Genomic DNA, 20,079 nt, shown 5'->3' with positions numbered 1-20,079 from the left:
TGAGTCGATTTTTTGCTACCTACTTTTTTCACACAAGTTATCGAGATCAACTTTAATTTTTTAAACGGAGTAGCCAACTCGTTCTCTCTCGATACCATTTACGAAAGTACCGACGACGAAATACATAGTTGAAAGGAATAAAGGAGTAGTGCAAAGGGACTATGAAAAATGATACCGTTTCGCCAAAATCGTTATGGTCAGTTAACGTCCTCTCGCGTTTGAGCACATCAGCATTTTCGAACCTTCGGTTCGGATCGGAGCAGCGAGGTAACATTATAGCATCAATTTCTCTTGACGTACGACCCAATGAGCCGGCGTGGCTGATGAGGCATCAAACAGTACATGTTGCCTGCACCATTCACCGACGTATACCGAAGACCTGACCACGTCATGGTCAGCGGAAGATCCGGTTTCGTTATGTTAACTCGTTTCGCAACAATATATCTCTGTATATGGGCTATGGACACAAACGGTCGCGATGCACGCGCGAACGAGCTGTATTCGTTCACCGTTGCTGATTGCGAGACAAATGGCACGGTCCGATGATAAGGGTGACTCGAATCCCTAAAGAAAGTTCCACAAGGTTGGAAACATATAGAGACAATGTAAAAGGAAACTGGTGAAGCTCTGTAACAATGAAAATAGTTGTTGAAATGATAACTGGGCAAACGTGGATACCTGGATGCTGATTAGAAGACAAATGGTGCCAATTGGATGACCAGGTTCGATGACAACGATCAGCAAGGTTCAAGAAGGTTGGAAAAATACAAGCACAAAATAAAAAGGAACTAGGAAACTGTATGACGATAAAAACATCGATTAAAACGATGATTTACATAATATGAGTACCTTGATGTTAATTGCAAGACAAATGGCGCCAACTGGATGACCAGTTTCGATGATAACGGTGACTAAAGGTACGAAAAGGTCGAAAAGATACAAGAATGAAAAGAAAGGAGAAACGGGAAACTGTAACGATAAAAACACCGGTCGAAACGATAACTCGCCAAACATGGATACCTCGAGGAAGCCCTACCACGGACGTCTTTACCCCTTGTATCGTTTTGCTTGTCCGTACAAGTTTTTTTCTTAGTTCCTTTTCTCGGGGCATGCCTATTGCGAACACGATCCTCCCGAAATTCGTGGTCACTTTTATGAATTACGTTACGCTGTTATGTAACGAAGACGGTTCCGCATTTCAGGAATAACTCGATGAGCGAGTGCATCGATTGGCAGCTTCTTCGTGCCGAATACCATTGAGCAAAATTAGAAAATGCAAGATCGAAGAAGGGTTAGCTGCAGCGAGCCACGAATTTGAATGGTGCAAGTGGCAAGTAAAGACGCCGTTCTTTTACGGCTATATATATACATATATTCTTTCAAATGGTCATCACGATATCTCAAGTTCTTCGAATGACTCGAAATTCACAATGATCCATAATGGTGAATTATGAAAATCTTTTTATTTTATATAGTACATATTTACAACATCGATATCTCAAAACGTATTTTGTAATTTGTATCTTCGTCCTGAAGATACAAATTTGCGACGTCCAGTTTCAGAATTTCATTATTTTCCACGATACGGATCGTGGTTCAGGGGCGAGTGTATCGGTGATACGAAACAAGGATACCGAAAAAAAGTCGAGGATCTCGATCTAGGGGCGCACCGTTACTGATTACACCGGTACGCATACGTGCCCTTCATGGTAACAACGTAACACGATGCATTCATAGGGATACACACGGGTACGCGATATGCAACGTTCAGGCACATCGGCATGTCGCGTCACGTTGGTGTTGGGTGGACGCGCGCGTTGCACGAGGAGGCATGCACACGAGGAGGCATGCACACGAGGAGCGTGGAATCGACGAGAACGTATCCCGGTGCCGAGGAAGAAAGAGAAAGAGTTATATGCACGGACGAAGTACGGTCACCCTGCGATCGACTCACGGGAGTAAAGGTTTTACCGATGGCGTACCCCCATACACGCAGAGAAGAGCATATAGGCAAGAGGTTCCCACACTGCAGACCATGATTTATTGGCCTGCCACCCGCCAGACCTGCTGTCATCATCGTCCCATGGTTGGTCCAAGATACAGCGAAACGTACCGTATATAACTTCCCTTTCTGCACGATCTTCGCGCCATATCGGCTCCTTCTTTCCTCGCGCCCCGGCGAAACAGGAAGGTCCCGTTTGATGCCGCTCTACAACCGTCCATCCGCCTTGTTTTACCTTATGCAGCCCGATACCCGCCGCTCTCACCGTGGGTTAATAATTAGCTCTTTCTTATCTATGCTACGGGGATTATCTCGACGTAGGTAGCGCAACGTTTGCTTCTCTTTTTCGTCGCCCCTTCGAGGACGAGATTCTTCGTCCGTGCGACGGTGACTGAACGGCCAGGCGGCTAATTGCTTGGATTTTTCTATGCCTCTTCCCTCCCAGGAATATGCATATTTGGTACAGAGTGGGAGAATCGCTCGTGTCACACTTTTCAGGCTCTCATGTTTTTTTGTAACTTGGAGTCGGGTCACCCATTCACTGCTAACTGTCTAGTAGTTTGTACTACGAGTTTGGATTGATTGCAATTGGTCGTAAGTGGGAATTTTTGGAAAGGATGAAAGAGAATTTTTTCTCTAGACACGAGTGCTTTCGTATCACTTTTTATTATCGAAATAATAATTTAGATTAAGTCATACGAAGAGAACAACTTCTACGCAAAGTACTCCAAGCTTCCCGACCCTTAGATACTTTTCAACCCCCCTTGATGGTCCTCGATTCCAGGATGGCACTCTAATATTTCGAGAGTTTTCAGAATTCAACATTCGAGCATCAAAGAAAGAATGTCGACTAGTCTGATTGCCATCCTGCCGATTACTCAACCGTCTGTGGTGAACAGCCTCCACACGTGCACGACGTGACCCTGGCACACAACATTGCAGAATATTTTTGGAATATGTCTGCTGCAAAGTTGCCGAACCCTCCCTATGTCTCCGTCCGCGCAAATTGTTGCTACGCTTCTGCAACGCATCGGACAATATCGCCGTGATGTTACGTAAACGTACACGTTCTTGATACGTCGTGTTTATCGCACATTTTTTTCTCACTTTTTTTTTCTTTAGAACATGTAAATTGCATTCTTTTAGGGAAACGGCATGAGTGAGAGCACGCTTTACTATTGGATTTACGAGGAACTCTCATAACCATTGAGAGAAACTCATTCATCCTTTCAAACACCGAAACACCCCCTCGCGAATCACGTACGTAAGGCTATCTACCTATATATAGATCCATTGTAGAGATGGATTCATGTAGATTAAGTCGAGGACTCGAAAGAAGGATGTCACAATGTAACAAAATGACAAGTATTTCTACGCAAACTAGAGTCATAAATGATTGACAATTTTACGCAGAAGCGAGTTCATGTCAGCGGTTCTCCAAAAATTCCCTGTATTCAGGGTCAGTCGTGGGACGGGCACGTGGGCGGCGCGGTGGCACATCCACGGCAAAACATAGGAAATAGGTAGACGTTCGGTTTTGATCGGTCGTGGGGAACGAGGCAGGGTTGAGAGCCAAGGGAAAGGAGGTAGAAGGCGAGGAGAGGAGTGAGGGTTCCTTCCAGAAGATGGGGCAAACACGAAGCCGCTTCGGTAGGGAGCGTAGAGGGGTTATTTCGTTTCGTCTCAGCGTGGTTTCCCAAGCGGTAGCCTCGCTCGCTGACTGGCAACGTCTACCGTTCGGCACACAGTCGAACCCATTCGCCACTGGACGACAGACGTCGCGGCGTCACAACGTCGTCCCTTCGCTCGCGTAGTCCCTTTCTGTCACTTGTGCTTCAGACTTCCTGTCATGCTCCATCACGGGCTCCATGTCGGTTTCATTGTCGCGTTTGTGTCGGTGTACGCGCGCAGTGGCACCGGTTGCTCTTTCTGCGAGAGGCTATCGCAGCAACAGTTGTCGCAGCAGCAGGGATACAGGACGATCGGTAGCCCCAGGCCCTTCGGCGCTGAGAAACCGACCAGGGCGCAGGAGTTCAACAGAACAGGGGTGCTGCACCCCGAGTACCAGATACCAGCCAACCTGCGACCAGGAAATGTATCTCAGTGAGTACTAGCCAGCCTTTTTCCAGAGTTTATCGTAGGGGCTCGATTCGGTAGCGTAATAGGGGTTGTTCACCGTGTATATCCTTTCGAGGGTGAACTTCTTACTCGCTAAAACCCTCACAGTACACCTTTTGGATAAAACACATCCTTATCTTTGAAGAAAAAGTACTGAAGCACGGTTGAAATTGTGGGTCTCGCCAACTCTTTGAACTGTACTATTAAATATTATATCATCCTACGTATAAGTTCATGGTACAGATTCTGTAGCGACGGTGTAATGACTTTACTAGAATGTGAGTGATTACATTTTTTTATAATACTTAGAGTTATGTTTCACATATTAATTTAAATATTGGAACAATAGTCTTCAGAACTTCAGGTCTCAATTGGTCTAAATCTACCTCCAGATTTAATTAATTTAATCTCATATTCTAATTGTAATTATTCGCGTTAAGTTTATGTCTTCTCCTTAACATAATTTATATTGCAATATGAGTGGTTATCTGGAACAATAGTGAAATGCGTGTTTAGAATAATTTCTTCGCCAAAATGTTTAAAATGCTCGGGTTTTGATCTAAAATTAACCGAAACGTAAGAAAGGTGCATTCACTTTTCGCCGAACTATAGAAACAATTCATGCGAATTTCGTTTGTGCTACACAGCTTGTTTACCATGCACGTGTACCAGAGTCCATGGAGCTCCGAACGTTTATACAGAAACGTCATGCGCCCCGTGCCACGTTTCAGCAACCATGGCGCGGATTTTACAAACACAATTCGGCTTACTTTACTGGCGAATGATATAATCCTCTCTGCGCATTTCATGCGATGCCGAACAAAGAATTTCCTGCACGTTTTTCTTCGGAAGCACACCTATTTTCGTAACGGTTGTTAATATCATATCTTCGATCGTTACGACGGTATAATAACAGTACGATATATAATTTCAAATATTATTGTCGTGGTACAAAACTGAAACGAAGTAATTCAAATTGATAATAGAAATCAAAACTTCGCCATCTAAAACACAAGCACTAGTTTAATTTAAACAAGTTACAATAGCATTGAACTTTTTTGTTTGCAAAACTGACTGATTACACTTTTTTGAAATGATTTAAAAGTTTTCTTGACAAAGTTTCTCTCAAAGTTTCAAAATGACAAAGAATGTAAATAATTTATTGTTAAGATAAACCAATTCAATTTGCCTAAATTATTTGGCGAAGTAATATTGTGCTATATTTGCATGTACGATGGTTTTACTTAAATGATACTAGTGCAACAATTGAGCTTGTTTCATTGTTAGCAATTAAGGGGCGGTATAACGAGAATATAGAAAACACTTAAACAACAAATTTCTTGCACCGATGTTGTCGTTAAACTCTTAACTTTGTCGTAATGGGTCCACGACACTTAATGGCCCGATGCGTCGCGACGCTACGCGTCATAAAGTTTTACTATCAGATGGCTTCCACGAAACTCGTGTACGAGTCAAATTGCACATTTTCAGTAAACATTTAGATACCGAACCACGTGTTAAACTTGAACTTTATATGTACATTCAAACCCTAGACATATGAACGAGTACTTTCGCAAATTCAAATTAGTCTACAAATATAGGAAATTAAATCCTTTCGATCTCTCCAAGCAACGTTACATTAATTAAAAATGGTTACAAATTTATGAAAATTGTTAACATCACAAATTAAAGACCTATTTTATTTTTATTTGCTTCTCTCATTCGAAATTCGATTAATAACGTTAAACGTGTGCTTCGTATCAAAGTTGAAAAACATCGGCTGTTCTCGTCTTTTTAAATAAACAAAGCTCGAGCTTACTTTTCGGTATCATACCGAGAAATGCCAAAGCTTACAAAAAAAACACCATCCAACTGTAACACGTTAATTCCTATGAAGCTAAAAGATTGTTTGTTTTGTTACAAATCAAATGATTAAAAAAAAAAAAAAAAATAGAATCGCAGTCGGTGTACTTTGAAGAACCCAAACTCTTTGGAATAATCGAGCGTTCACTGTTCATTATATCCCCTTTCATACAAAACCAAAGCGCCTAAGCAACAAGTACCTAAGCTTTGAAGAACCAGTAGAAATATACTCTTCCTTTTTTAGAATTCTTAATTACGACAGGAGCCTTGACAATCGCATAAATTCCACCCCAATTTCCTGCAATAATCGAGGTCCCACCTCAACCTACATTTCTTCCAAATGTAAATCAAACCATTAATGTCCACCAACCCAAACAGTTATCGCTCCCATGAAAGTAAAACCAAAGACAGTACTATTTCGAAGGTGATGAACGTCCGATAGCCACCGTTGTCCATGAACTCTATTAACCGGGAAGGACGTCGCGACGCCGCGCGCCATACGCCGTCCTATCGGCGTCGCGTTTCCACGAAACTCGGGAAACGGTCTCGCGAGCCGAATGACAGAATCAATTCGAGTTTACCGCGGGACAAGCCGACCGCCAAAATTAGACGACGGGGGTCGTGGCTGCGCGACCCCAGACGCCGCGACGCCGGCATTGTGTGTAGACGCTAATTTTACAATAGCCGTTTCAGTGCCAGTCCGTGAGCGAAAAGCACGTGCGGCGTCCCGACGCTCTCTCGTACGACGCTAACGGGATGAGACGCGACGACGTCCTAGGGGATGGCTGGGAGCGGCAAGGGGGTGAATAAGAGAGAGCGAAGGTGGCCGAAAGTGAGCGAGATAGGTAACGACCGCTATACCGAGGCGTAAATTTAAACGATGCGATCTTTAAAGGGGGACTTTTGCACGGGCATGATCGCACATTATAACTAAATATAAACGTCGCTATGCGTCTGTATAGTCACTCCCATCCGCGTGTGTGTTGGTCGATTTCGTGATTTTAACCCGTTCGTGTCATACGAAGGGATGGAACCAAAAATTTTGTTCAATCATAGTCGATTAAAAATATTTAAAAATATTTAAAAATATTAGAGACGTAATAAATATTACAGACTTAATGTTCTATTTTGATCTCCTCTCTTGGGTGTAAAGGAAGTTGCAGGTATTCAAAGTTTATTATTAACGAAATTATAGTTATGGAAGGGGTACAGTGTAAATGTAATGGCGAACCATCACGTTGTATCTGATTACGCTAATACACATCGAGCATCAATGTCATACTGGATGCAGGTGAAATTATTGCAGGTTCTACTATCTGAGTCCACGCGAAGGGCCTTCATTGACGTTGCTCGTCAGCCCCTGTAGCGGACCGATATCATGGACTGTCAGTTACGTAGAACCACCAGAGAACACCGAAGAAACCGAGGGCACGAAATGTAAGAGAAACAAATAGAATCGTCATTCCTTAAAATACTTGCTTTGGGAAGCAAATCAATTTAACGATATTAATTAATTCTCTGCTTCAATAACCATCTGTTATTGTCGCTATTGTCAGGATTATTGTGAACGATTTTGAATTGAATGATTTTTAAATGATAATTGAACGTGTTTGCGCTAATGCAACAGCGCAAACACGATGGCCAGTGAAGTCTTTGAAGCCAGGCTCGCCCCTTTTCACGTACCAAGGCGCGGAGGATCAGAATTTCACGATACCCAAGACACGCGCTGGCCTTTATTGGTTCGAAATTCAAGCATTGGACCCCCCCGATGACAATTTACAAAAATTGACACCCGGTACGGTGCTTTTGTACGCGACGTCCAACGACTTGGATCACGTCACGGAATGGCACCTTAACGACACGAAGAATCGTCGTCGTCCGTTGAAGTTTCAGCAGAGGAGAAGTAAACGGCGACTCACGGTGTCCTGGAACAAAAGGTACCATTGTACCGTCGTGGTACTTTCATGGTTATATCGTTTATTAACGACAAAGTTTGAGTTATCGATCGATATACCATATCTGAGAAGCCAGCTCTCGATGGACGCTAGGAATTCGTGGTGGATCCGTTTTATTTTTACAGCGCCATCGACCCCCACCTCTCGCGCTACTGTTTGGCTGTCACATCGGGGTCCCAGCCTCACCCCTTGACCCTTTGCGCGGCGCAGAATGTTCTCCACGTTCATCCCCATCCAATGAAAAGGAGTTCATCGTCCAAGGAGCAGCTACACCGCGGCATTCCCGAGGGACTCCACTGCGTACGTCAAACGAAACTGACGCTGCACAGGATGAAGTACGACACTACGTACAATTTCACGTTATACGTGGTTAGTAATCGAAGGGATCGTCGAATATCTTTCATCCAGGGGGATGAAAACCAATGACTAGGCTGCGAATGTTCATGCAAATTCATATTTTCACAGCTACAGAAAAAGATTATAATTTTCTTCCACAACCTTTCCACCTTTTAAGGGATGTATACATGTTATTTGTTTTCAACCATTTCGATATATTCAGATTGTACCGCTCATCAAAAATCAACATGGACTTTTCAGACAACCCGATATTCTTGCATTTGTACACATTCTCACACATATTCCGATGTTTCGACTTGCCATGAGTGCACAAACATCCGCAGTCCATCAACAGCCTAGTCGAACGTAGAGCCACAACTGTAGAACTGTTTTTACTTTGTTCCAGGTGAACACTCGAAACAACGTCTCGAATCGAGTAGCCACGGACACGATGAAGTTCCGAAAAACTCCAGAGTTGATGTTGCCCAATGGACGTTACACCACGGCCAGTTTGCGCAAAACTGATGGATTCGTTAATTTCCGCTACCGTCCTCCAGAGAACATCTCGAGCACCTTTCATATTCTTCCGTGCGGTGGTGGAATCGTCAAAGCCAAATTAAGCGGCCCGGGAATTTTACGGGTAATAAAACATCTTTCGATGCGTGTTCGTGCCATAGGCTCTCCAACGATCTCTACGTACGGTGATTAACTTTAATATTCGTAATTGAGGTGATATTCGATGTTGAACCATTGAGTCTGATTAACAAAAGTACAAGGACGCGTGTTTTATTCGTAATGTTTCTTATGAAATAAATCTTAAAGAAAACAGGATCTAATCAGGTTCTAATTTTGATAGAATATTAAAGTTACTCTCTGTACATAGGAACGGGTGCAGGCAAAATTTTATTCAAATGAATAGTTATATTTTTATTTGTACCCTATGTGTTATGTACCTGAAAGATTTATCTAGTTTTTCTAATTGTTTGCCTGTTTCTGCATAGGAAGCTCTATGTAAACGTAATTATATATTGGTACTGAGTACTTGCATCATTATTCCGAAATTTCACTGTAGCTAATAATTCATGTCTAAAAAAAAAAAAAAATTTTTAATTTATATCATCTCAATTACCATGTATGTACATACAGGAAGAACGTGATACGATTAATTTCGATAGTTTTTACAGCTCAATTTCACATTTATGATGAATTATTTGACTTCACATGCAGCACATAGTTCTAATTATTCGTATTTATCCGTAGCTTCGTGAAAGACAATTACATTGGACAGATATTATGTTTCATGATTAGGTACGGTTTCGTGTGAAATGAAAGGTTTCCGTTGTCGGTATCGATATTATAAATAATCTACGTTTGTAGGAAAAGGAAGTAGTAGGATATGCGTCATTAAGGGTGCCACCTTTAACTTCAGGAAAGACGTACACGTTACGGATATCCGCCACGCCTCAGGAGCTAGCACGAGTGTTCGCCATAAAGGTATTAGCTACCCAGGAATCCTCTGCGATATTTCCACAGGTGTGTTAATACGAATTAATTATCTTTCGATTCGAAAGCGTAGAAATATCTTCTTGGTACGCAAATTTTGTTTCTCGATTCGATATTGTCTTGGTGAATCCATGAGCTGCTTATGTGATAAAATCTTGCAATTCATTTTCCAAAGCGGTTTATGGAACATACTTTTCCACCTAATTATAAAATAATCACAGATCTTTCTTTTTCTTAAAACAAGAACAGTTTAAAGTTCGTAATTATTCAACGTCGACCAACTATAAATCTATAAAAGATACCCCGAGTATCGTCGTCGTTTTAATGTTCACCTGAGCAAGAATCTGTCATTTTTATCCCGGAAGAAGTCAGACCAAGTGTGATATCCTGTTTAGATACCATCCAGAAGTGCGCCGCGCGAATACAGATCCCTAAGAACCTGCCACGAAGTGACAATAGGGATAGAATCAGCTGGCACGGCCAAGTATTGTATTCTGGTGCAAGAGTTAAAAAGCGCCTCGTCGTTGGCCAGAATAACGATCCCAGACCAATGTAACCTTCATCGTCGACGACGTTCGGACTACACCTTCGAAGTTTGCGAAGAAAAACAGAGTCCACCGAAGGATCGAGCGCTACCGTTCACCCTTAAGCGGTTGCAGCCAGGAAAGGCTTACGTTTTGCAAATCACGGCGCAAACGAAGGGACAATCTTTGTCCTATCCGTTATTAGGTGTACGCACTCGACGTTCCTGTTCACCTTGACTCCGAAAAGCCAAGCAAAATGAAAACAACCAATGATAATTGTTAAGAACGAACATTTTTCGAGCACCTGGACTGGTTCGATCCTGTATCTCTATATTTGTCGTTTGTTTTAGTTTCCAACGATTATTTCCCTCTACGGAAGATCTAGGTTACAGCGACGACACTGTAATTGTCGCGTGGTTATCCTCACTCTTTATTTATTTTTTAGGTTCAGTTTCATATAAATTGTTCGAGAGTCTAAATACACGTTCGTTCGTGGTCCATCATCGTTGAACGCTAAATACACCAATTGAATATTTAACTTAACGATTAATTCGATAAACTAATATCCGAAATAAATGAATTGATTTTTAATATCCTCTTTGCTATAAACGAACACGTTTTTATTTCGATAATCTGCTATTCCGTTTCGAGGCTAAATCTAGTCTAGATCTACAAACGATCCGTGATCGAAAATGATTCACCTGGAAATATGCATTTCTTTTCTAGTTTGAGTTCTTCTTATTGTCTTGATTGTAAAAAAAATATCAATATCTTTGTCTTTCCTCGAGAAAAGATTCTTCTCTTCTATTCGAACTAAGCGAAGTAAAAGAAATCACGTAGGTACTAATTACACGATCATACTGTAAATACATCGTAAGTTTAATAACATACCTACTGTTTAAGTGAAACGTGGAACGTGACACGTGAAAACGAACAACGAATGAAACCATACACCGCGGTGCCGATAGTCACGACTATGCCTACTGCGTGGTCACGAATGAATGTTCAGTTTTATCGCCGTTCATTTATACAAAAAAGTCTGTCATTTTAATCCTGTGTTATGTTATATACCTGTGTAATGTAAGTTCGTAAATTGAGATTAATTTTTTTTAACATAAATACCTTTTGTAAATGTAATATAATACAGTCTATGAAATATAGATAATTCTAAGAGTACAAATTCCATTGTCAGCATTCCATTGTTGATGACACTACAGCTCGGTCTGTATCAAGTCCTTGAGCTTTTCACCGGGTGAGTTAGGCGGTTCGAATTGCAGCAACGATGCTGCATCGGAAAGAAGCCTTTTTTCATCTTCTCCGGGACAAGTGGACAATTCTCGCAAGGCAACAGCCGTGTACAAAGCCAATCTTGCTCCGTACGGGTCCAATAATTTAGTAGTTTCTATGATACGTTTACACAATTCAGGTTTCTTCGGATCATTCGCGGGCAGCATCTGAATCAACGAGTGACTGACGGTGATGCACTGCTGGTGGCCTGGATGCAACAGTGCTGAAAGTCTAAATCGTTAAATAAATAAACATTACAGTTGACCACGGATAGATAATAATTTCCACAAGGTTGCTTCGTTAGAAATGGAGAAAAATTATTTTACCGATGAAGAAGATCGAGCATCGCGTTTTTCTTTGCTTGGATCATAACTTCGTCGACGTCCTCCTCCAATTTCCCAGTGAACTGCATCACCTCCGAGGCTGTGAGTACACCTGGACACGAATTGCAACCCCAATCCGACTCGAAGTCCAATGGATCCTTGGGTAAAATGAGACCGTTGTCTTGAGGGCATATTAAAGTGCCCAGGTGTGTGCCCAATTCCGTTGGGTCGGAGCATCGTACGCAGTGGCAAGAAAAGTATTTTGTCTCTCGAAGATGAGCTCTTCGGGTCATTGTTGCCCACAGGGCGTGCGTGTACATCGTGCTAAGATGGTCACCCCTGAAACAGGTGATGAGATAAGCTACTTTACAATTCGATATTTATGGTATAATGAAAGCAATCCCTGAACAGTTGGCTGAGGAAGATTTAACATAGAGACGACGTACTTTTTTATGAAGCATAACGCCTTCACGGTAATACGAGGTCTTCCCTTATCATCAAATGCAAAAGTGTGTTTCGTGTTGGCCAGACAAGAGTGCTCCAAGAGGCACGCCGTTTCGTAGATCGCCACCGAGCCTTCAGGTGGTACTGTTTCCAATGCGTTAACGTCTATCAAGCCGCAAATTTTCTCCACTATGCTATTCCCATCGGGACTATCCGGTAGAAAACGTTTAACGTGCCGAACCACGTCCTGAGCCTCGGCATATGCGGTTGTTCCAGGTCCTCGAGAATCCTCGTGGCTCAATAATTTTTCTATAGCTGTCCAAGTCTTGGACTTCTTCCGCCAGAGTATTAACATACGTATCACCAGAAGAACGTCACACCTACGAGAAGTATGGTACGTTTCGTATATAAACAGAATTAATAATAAAACTGGCCCGTTGTTATCCAGCATCATCCATACGATTTCACAAACCTGGGAACGATCCTGGCTTTCACCAATAACGAACACTCCAAACCGTGTCTATTCTTGTCAGTAAGACTGGGACAGTGCATCTGGCAAGCAGGCCAAAGGCATATCGTGCACCTCGCGCTGCTGGACATGCATTGTTTACCACAACCCACGCAAACCCTTTGATCCGTGTGCAGAGACGGGCCCCAAACCAGCGGCGATTCTGAGAGGATTACATCGCCAGGGTTCAGATCCCTCGACGCCAGTAAATGGCGTCCTAGTTCAGGGTTCTCGTGGATCTCCCACGCGTGACAGACTGACTTGTGCCTTGGCCAGTCTCGTCGCTGATGATCCTTGCTGCAGTAAACTTGCAGCTTGCAGCCGCTGCACTTGAGGGTTGCATTCGTGGAGTCTCCGCAAATTGGACAGGTAGTTTCTAATTCCATAGTCTGAACAGACGACTGGACATTCAATCGCTGTGATCTCTAAAGCCGGCGACTGATTTGCAACAGAACATTGTAATGTAACGCGAGCATTCGCTTAGTCTGGACGGACTCTTGCGCTCGGTTAGCGCTCGATCGTGCTCCACTGGTCTGTCGGTTTTTTCACGAACCTCTTTGATCGTCTACTTTTCACTGAACTGAGTAGGAAGCATCGAGAGAGAATTCAGCCGAGAGTTGGAAGCGAGCATTCGTGATTCCAAAAACGACCTCGTAATGTAACGCTGGTGCCGAACCGTACAATTCGTGCCGAGCAGTTACATTACAGCGTTCTGTTGCAAATCAGTCGTCGGCTTAAAGTCAAAGTCAGGGTCGATGTCATCTACCGAGGTCCTTCGTATTCATTCTAAGTATCACGATCAAACTGAAGCTTTAATTAATTTTTTTTATTGGGAGAAGTCTTCTAAAGACATCCTCGATCTTTAAGAAATTAGTGTTGACAAAGGAAGAACCCTCAGGGGCTATAGCTATATATGTTATTGTAGCTACAGTACGGGTTTAGCAACCCCGAGGTACCCGAGCTATAGGGAGACTAGAGCTTTTTTTACATTTATATTATTTCTTCTGATAAAGTAACAATAGAACTCGGGCAGACAATACTTGAGGTATTACATACGTGAAAATTATGTTCACTTCAACGTTAAACTTTATTGTTGCACTAGACTCATAAGTCAGGGATGATCGGTAACAACTCGAGATATGAAGAAGCTGTAGGCGAAACTGCATATGGGAATATATGTATTTATAAATCGAGCTTTTAAGATACCTTCTTAGTCGAGAATTAAAAATAAATTAAAATAAAATATTGAAATAAAAATTAATTTAAAAATGTAACATAAACGCAATTAGCTCCCCTAATGTGATGGAAAGAAATTTAATTATCAGTCGAGGATTAAAAAGAAAATTAATTATACTCACCTGAGAGAAAAATAATGCAAAACTGATTAGGAAAACAATAAAATGAAACAACGCATCGGTTTGCGAGAAATTCTTTTATTAACACTCCATTTTCCGAATGAGAAGAAAATATCGGTAAATGAAATAACAGTGTAGTGCTAGCGAGTAGACTTCTGGTACTGGCATTACGGGGTTCTGAAACCACGGCAGTCTACACGCCGGCAGTTTAATTATAGACGTTCCTATTTTTGACAAATAAAACTATGGGAGACCCACGCCGTAAGAAGCACAGATTTATCGGAGGTAATTGTTATAAACAATTTATTGTCCATTAGCGTACTTAACGTCCACAGAATGTTGATCGATTGAAATTGATAGTTGTGCATGTTACGATAGACAATAATCGCTCACGTTGGAGATTAATTATCTTTACAAGAATATACATTATGGAAGTTATTTGTCCCGATGTTTTTTTATCTACGACAAAACTCAGCACCCTTTTACGCTAACTCTAACGATAATACGACAATTGTATTTACAAAAAAAAATCGATCTAACGGATATGCGTGATGAACTATATCGTAGGATTTAAATTTAACGAATGTGCGCCTATTCGTGAAGAAATTAGGAAAAATATTTAAAGTAAAAAAATATCGAAGAGCAATCTCGTTAACCTAATATAAAATAGTCATAATTAATACGTACAATAATAATTGCTTCTTTAACGACGATACTGTTCATCTAATAATTATTTCTTTTTTAATAATGATCAACATGTATATTACAATGATATAATATTGAGAGTCTCCAAGACAATAATAAACTCTAACCAGAATATTATTTATAAGAAATATAAATATCATGAATCGCTTCACATGTAGCCTCTTATTGATTATTCATTCTTAGAAGAAAGTTAAATGTTTACCTTCTATTCTGTTTAAATCGCACGAAAAACTGGACTATTAATGTACGTGAATTACATATACGATAATACATATATACATACGCATTTACATACACATACAATCTGAGCGTATTCAATGGATAGTCTGATCATGACCGTCACGTAGTCACTAGATTTTTCGTCTGTGCATACGCATCCTTCACTACTTCGCGCAGGTTTTGTCGGGCAAGTAGAAACGAACGACAAGGATCAGACCTGAATAATGGCTGTTTAAATAGATTCGAGAATCGAATCCTTTAGTTCGCACTTCGCTTTAGTAAAAAATATATACGAATTAAAGGTGGAAAAGCTATGTATATTTCTACATCATATCGCACTAGACCATTCTTCTATCTCGTCAAGACCCATATCAAAAGTTATAGAATAAAATGATATATGGATTTTTTTTTTATTAATGCATCTTCATTCTTCAAGTCCATCTAAAAAATCCATCATCGCGACGTTTATTAACCTTTAACTTTAATCCAGAGCGCAACACTTTAAATATATTTCTAGAATTGTACCCATTTAACCAACAAAAATATATTACTACAACACCGCGGCAGATGCAAAAATCGCTATCTCTAGTTAAAATCATCACACTTATTTAACATTAAATCTTTGTTATTTAAAAAACTTAAGGTTTTCAACATCTTACAGCGAATTTCGTGTAACACTTTACGTATTCGGGCAGAAAGAATATTCTCATAATTAATATAACCAAAAATATAAAATTATTTTAAGATAAATATATAATGTTAATTGAACGAAAAAAGAAACTGAACTTGTGACAAATCATATTAATTAAATACCGCAGTAACGTAACATATTATCGGTTAAAACTTACTTCGAAAGACTGAGATGTAGTTCAATTGAACTATTATGTTACGAATGATCATTTGATAAACGGTACAAAAATCTAGGCGAACCATATAAATTTATTCTAATAACAACCAGGTCACTGTATTAACTATCACGTAACTTAGAAAAATAAATACTTAGAGTTAATTTCTTTTCACTTTCTTCCTTTTTATTTCACGTGTGAAGCGAATTATAAAATAAAATTAATATTTTCGATCCTATTATCAAATAAATACAAACCGATAGAATCGGTAAAATTGGTTAGCGTTCTTTCTTTGTGTTACTTTTAACAGTACCATTGACACTACGCCACGATTTACGAAAACAAATTGAAGATCTTACCAAATGCCAAATGTCTTTACCTGTACATACTAGATTATAAACGATCAAAGATGGCGACTCGTATTCGTTTGGAACGATACCATCAACGGAAGATTCAAAGAAACTAAATAACGGGAACCAAATTCTTGTTCTATTCGAATCGCGTTGCATTAATGCCTGGTTATTCGCTAATGTATGATAATATAGAAATAGTCGAGAAGTTATGTAAAATGCTACAAAAACGTCAATGGAATAATGCTCGTGTGCTGCTAAGATGAAAAATATACCAAACATATTGAGCATCCAAGTAAATGTATGTAAAAAATACAGCGGTGTTGGAGTATCTGCAAATAAGAAAGTTATTAACTATCATTTCAACTTGCCGTAAAAGTCTTTTTCAAAATATAATAATGCTTACATTCGGTAATGAAAAAATTTAACATAGTGAGTGCAACAGTATGGCCGCTAAACATATAATCGCCGCAGGTTCTAACACCTTGAATAGACATACCAGCTCCGCGCCATATAACATAAGCCATGGCAATCTTATTGTATAGCTCGACATATGCAGCGCTATTAAACAGAAATGATAATAGATTTCTTATTTTTAATAATTATTTCGGTCGATAGCACGATGTTTATACCTTGTCCAATCTTCAGGTACTGTTCGTGGTTGACACTGTAAATGTGCGCCCGGTACTGACAAGGAAGTAATAAGCATTGTAACGCATCTTAAGAGGAAGACTGTACCAGATAAAGCAAAAAATCTTCGTAATAAGATAAATCTGCAAAGCATATAAACATTTACACACATTTTTAGTACAGTGTAGTTGAAAGTCAAAGAAATACTATAATATACTTTACCTGTATTTGTGAAAAATTAGTACAATGAGCCATATTGCAAACAGTATGGTTCCTGTGACTTCGCACATGTCGAAAGCCCAGGGAATATGTGGCACGTTATCTAAAAATATGTCAGGTAATGGTGGATATTTTTTCATGTCAGGCACTCTATCATGAACAATGACCATCACAAAGGCAGTAATCCACGTAACGATAAATAAATATGCTAAACTAATAAAAGTTTTCCAAATTTCGGGTGGCAAATGGGATGCATGACCATCTTCTGATACCGATGCAGAATAAAATTCATGTTCTATAGAACCTTCGGTATTTAAACCAGTACTAGGCATCTGTAAAGAAATATACACTAATATTATCATATAACTTTAATTAAAATGTACTTAACAAATATATAATTTTTGAGTTTAATCATTTTAATCAGAAAGTGTTCACTTACTTCGTTTTTATGATGGTTATAAAAATTTGATGTAGGAAATAAATCAACGTATCCCAACTCAAATAATACTGCCATGTTATCTCTTTGTACCTGTTTTATACTAATATATAATCTTTTTAGATCCCCAATTTTCTTTATATTCATGCCTTTAGACTTTAAATCATCCTCTTTTAGAGTCAGCAGTACCTTTCCATCGATTTCATGTTCAAGAAATAAATCAATGAATTTTTGATGTCCTGTCTCAATAAGCCAATGTGACACATCGCTTTGAGTCCAATCAGCAATATTTTTAGCAGGCATTGTTTATTTTTATTACAAAGTTATACAAATCCTATATAACAAAACACGAGCAATCTATTTAATATTCAAATGATAATTGCATTACATACAAAATTTATAATATATACACATTAAAAAACATAAAGAATGATCTCACTAGTAGTGTATAAACATTATTTAAAAATGCTCGGAACACTATTGTGTGGTATCAATTATGTTTTTAGGCATTGACAGTAATAATAATAAGGAAAATAAAAACACACTAGTATAATACGTTAAATCTATATATATTGTCTTAATCGAAAATGGTATCGTTTTCACCGATAAATTATTCTTTGTATCTGTTACATTTTACACGTCTAACCTAATTACAGAACATTATTTACCTACCTTAAAAATTTAACACGTGGATTATCAAAGGTAGATATCACAATTTTTTAGTGCGTTTAGTATACATAATGTATGCGTGTAATCAATATCGTATTATCGTTAAACAAAACCATACATTGGCAGTATTCGTAAACAAATCAATCCAGACAAAATCATCAAAATGTCACGAGCACATTTGAACACATTCATCGCCTAATTACTTCGTCAATTCGAGGAAACAAACGCAGATCTTGACACATTTCGTAATTACTTAACGCAACATTAATTCTTAGTCATATCAATTAACGATAAATACTAATAAATTGGTTCGATCGACGGAAAGAAAGGAAATTCTGCATCGGATACAAACGTATACAACATAAATGAAAATCATCTTAAAAGGAAACGTCGGAAAAGATGAATCGCGTTGATTGTAACTTCATTTTCCACAAATATATATATAACGTTAGACGTCAAATACTATTTCTCGCTTTTAATACATTAATTTTCGACTATGTATACACGTAGTGACATTTCACTTCCGTACTGCCTCGGATGTATGTCGTGCCTGAACTTCATTATGCATTTGTGCATAAAATTTTCCTATAACAACAGTGCCAAACAATTTTTCTTTGTTATTGATTTCGGATGAGTGCTCATCCTGAAACGTATAAAGATAACGGACTATAATCAGTAACAATTACTCTTTCTTTGCGACATTTGTATCTGCAGTCTCGATATCTCGATCGATTTCAACCTCGACTAAGGATTTGTTTACAAAGTCGCATTTCAGATGTATCCAGAAAGACCAATGCTCTGTGAACGGGTTAGCTTACAAATTTTTCAATTTCAGTCATAGCGATCGCTCCCTGATAGCAACCAATCACTGAACTATAATAAGAGTCGTTTTACAGTGGCGCTATCGGTGGGAAAACGCCCAAGCTTGTAATGAATGTAATTCCTACTGTTGCCGCTAGATGGCCAGTTGATTAAAATTAGTGGCGCCATCGGTGGGAAAACGTTCAAGTTTGTAGTGAAAATAGTTCCCGCCATTTCTATAAGATGGCGCCGTCGATATGTTTCAATCAATTATACTTTATTTTTCATAAATGCATATTTGATACGATTCTTTGCTTCGTAACACTACAATATATTACTATAATATATTATTTAAACATTGACCTGCTATTACATAAAGCATAAAATTTTAATGCAGCAATAATTATCGACCCTTTAGTAAGTTTCGCCACCTAATAGCAACAGTGGAAACTATTTTCACTATAAGCTTGGACATTTTACCACGAATGGAGCCACTAGTATTAATACCAGTTTTAGTACAGTTCAGTCATTGGCTACTATCAGGGAGCGGTCGCTATGTTTAGGAGCGAAAAATTTGTAAGCTCCACTCGCTCACAGTGCAGCTTAATGAGCGGTAGCCTCTTGGATGCACCCATTACATTCACTTCAAAGCACACGCACGAAGCGTGAGTTCAACACTTCGAGAAATCGAGAGAGAAGAGAATTTTGATTCTTTCCTTCTCACTCTTAACAAAGAGGTCCAAGTAAAATCAATTACAATAAATGAATTACAATACTCCCTGACCTGTATTTACTCTTGTAGCCAGAAAATTGTAATCATAAAATAATTATATTCATAGTAGATGTACCCCAGACTGTCAACCACGATTGTATTTCATTTATCAGCAATTTGGGTCCCAAGTGCGTCGAGAGTGAGAAGGAAAGACTTATTCGTCTTCTTTCTCAGCTTCTCGAACTTGTCCGAAGGGGCTGAGCTCTCATGAACAC

General features: G+C 39.5%; 3 protein-coding genes across 5 annotated transcripts; 1 reads left to right on the top strand and 2 right to left on the bottom strand.

Moving 5' to 3' along the window:
* Nucleotides 1-1,875: 1,875 nt before the first annotated feature.
* On the top strand, nt 1,876-10,554 carry LOC128873570 (uncharacterized). Of its 3 annotated transcripts, none has more exons than XM_054117217.1 (9): nt 1,876-2,268; nt 2,818-3,262; nt 3,461-4,105; nt 7,290-7,420; nt 7,611-7,920; nt 8,064-8,307; nt 8,681-8,914; nt 9,652-9,807; nt 10,173-10,554. In XM_054117217.1, the coding sequence occupies exons 3-9, from the start codon at nt 3,852-3,854 to the stop codon at nt 10,536-10,538; spliced, it is 1,695 nt and encodes a 564-aa protein (XP_053973192.1). In that variant the 5' UTR covers nt 1,876-2,268; nt 2,818-3,262; nt 3,461-3,851; the 3' UTR covers nt 10,539-10,554. The 3 variants fall into 3 exon arrangements, with proteins under 3 accessions (XP_053973192.1, XP_053973193.1, XP_053973195.1); XM_054117218.1 differs by having other exon boundaries at nt 1,876-3,063; nt 3,149-3,262; XM_054117220.1 differs by having other exon boundaries at nt 1,876-3,262; nt 7,671-7,920.
* A 936-nt stretch (nt 10,555-11,490) lies between these two features.
* On the bottom strand, nt 11,491-14,885 carry LOC128873571 (SET domain-containing protein SmydA-8-like). The gene is made up of 5 exons (XM_054117221.1): nt 14,222-14,885; nt 12,828-13,252; nt 12,358-12,735; nt 11,915-12,250; nt 11,491-11,819 (listed from the first exon to the last, which is right to left on the bottom strand). The coding sequence occupies exons 2-5, from the start codon at nt 13,247-13,249 to the stop codon at nt 11,513-11,515; spliced, it is 1,443 nt and encodes a 480-aa protein (XP_053973196.1). The 5' UTR covers nt 13,250-13,252; nt 14,222-14,885; the 3' UTR covers nt 11,491-11,512.
* A 134-nt stretch (nt 14,886-15,019) lies between these two features.
* On the bottom strand, nt 15,020-19,168 carry LOC128873572 (ceramide phosphoethanolamine synthase). Its single transcript, XM_054117222.1, has 7 exons — nt 18,978-19,168; nt 18,295-18,876; nt 17,626-17,956; nt 17,190-17,518; nt 16,970-17,110; nt 16,744-16,898; nt 15,020-16,669 (listed from the first exon to the last, which is right to left on the bottom strand). The coding sequence occupies exons 3-7, from the start codon at nt 17,923-17,925 to the stop codon at nt 16,266-16,268; spliced, it is 1,329 nt and encodes a 442-aa protein (XP_053973197.1). The 5' UTR covers nt 17,926-17,956; nt 18,295-18,876; nt 18,978-19,168; the 3' UTR covers nt 15,020-16,265.
* Between the last annotated feature and the right edge of the window lie 911 nt (nt 19,169-20,079).

The sequence above is a fragment of the Hylaeus volcanicus genome, chromosome 3, assembly GCF_026283585.1.
Source record: "Hylaeus volcanicus isolate JK05 chromosome 3, UHH_iyHylVolc1.0_haploid, whole genome shotgun sequence".
NCBI lineage: Eukaryota > Metazoa > Arthropoda > Insecta > Hymenoptera > Colletidae > Hylaeus > Hylaeus volcanicus.
Note: the sequence above shows the minus strand (reverse complement) of the source record. Positions and strands in the feature narration are given on the sequence as shown.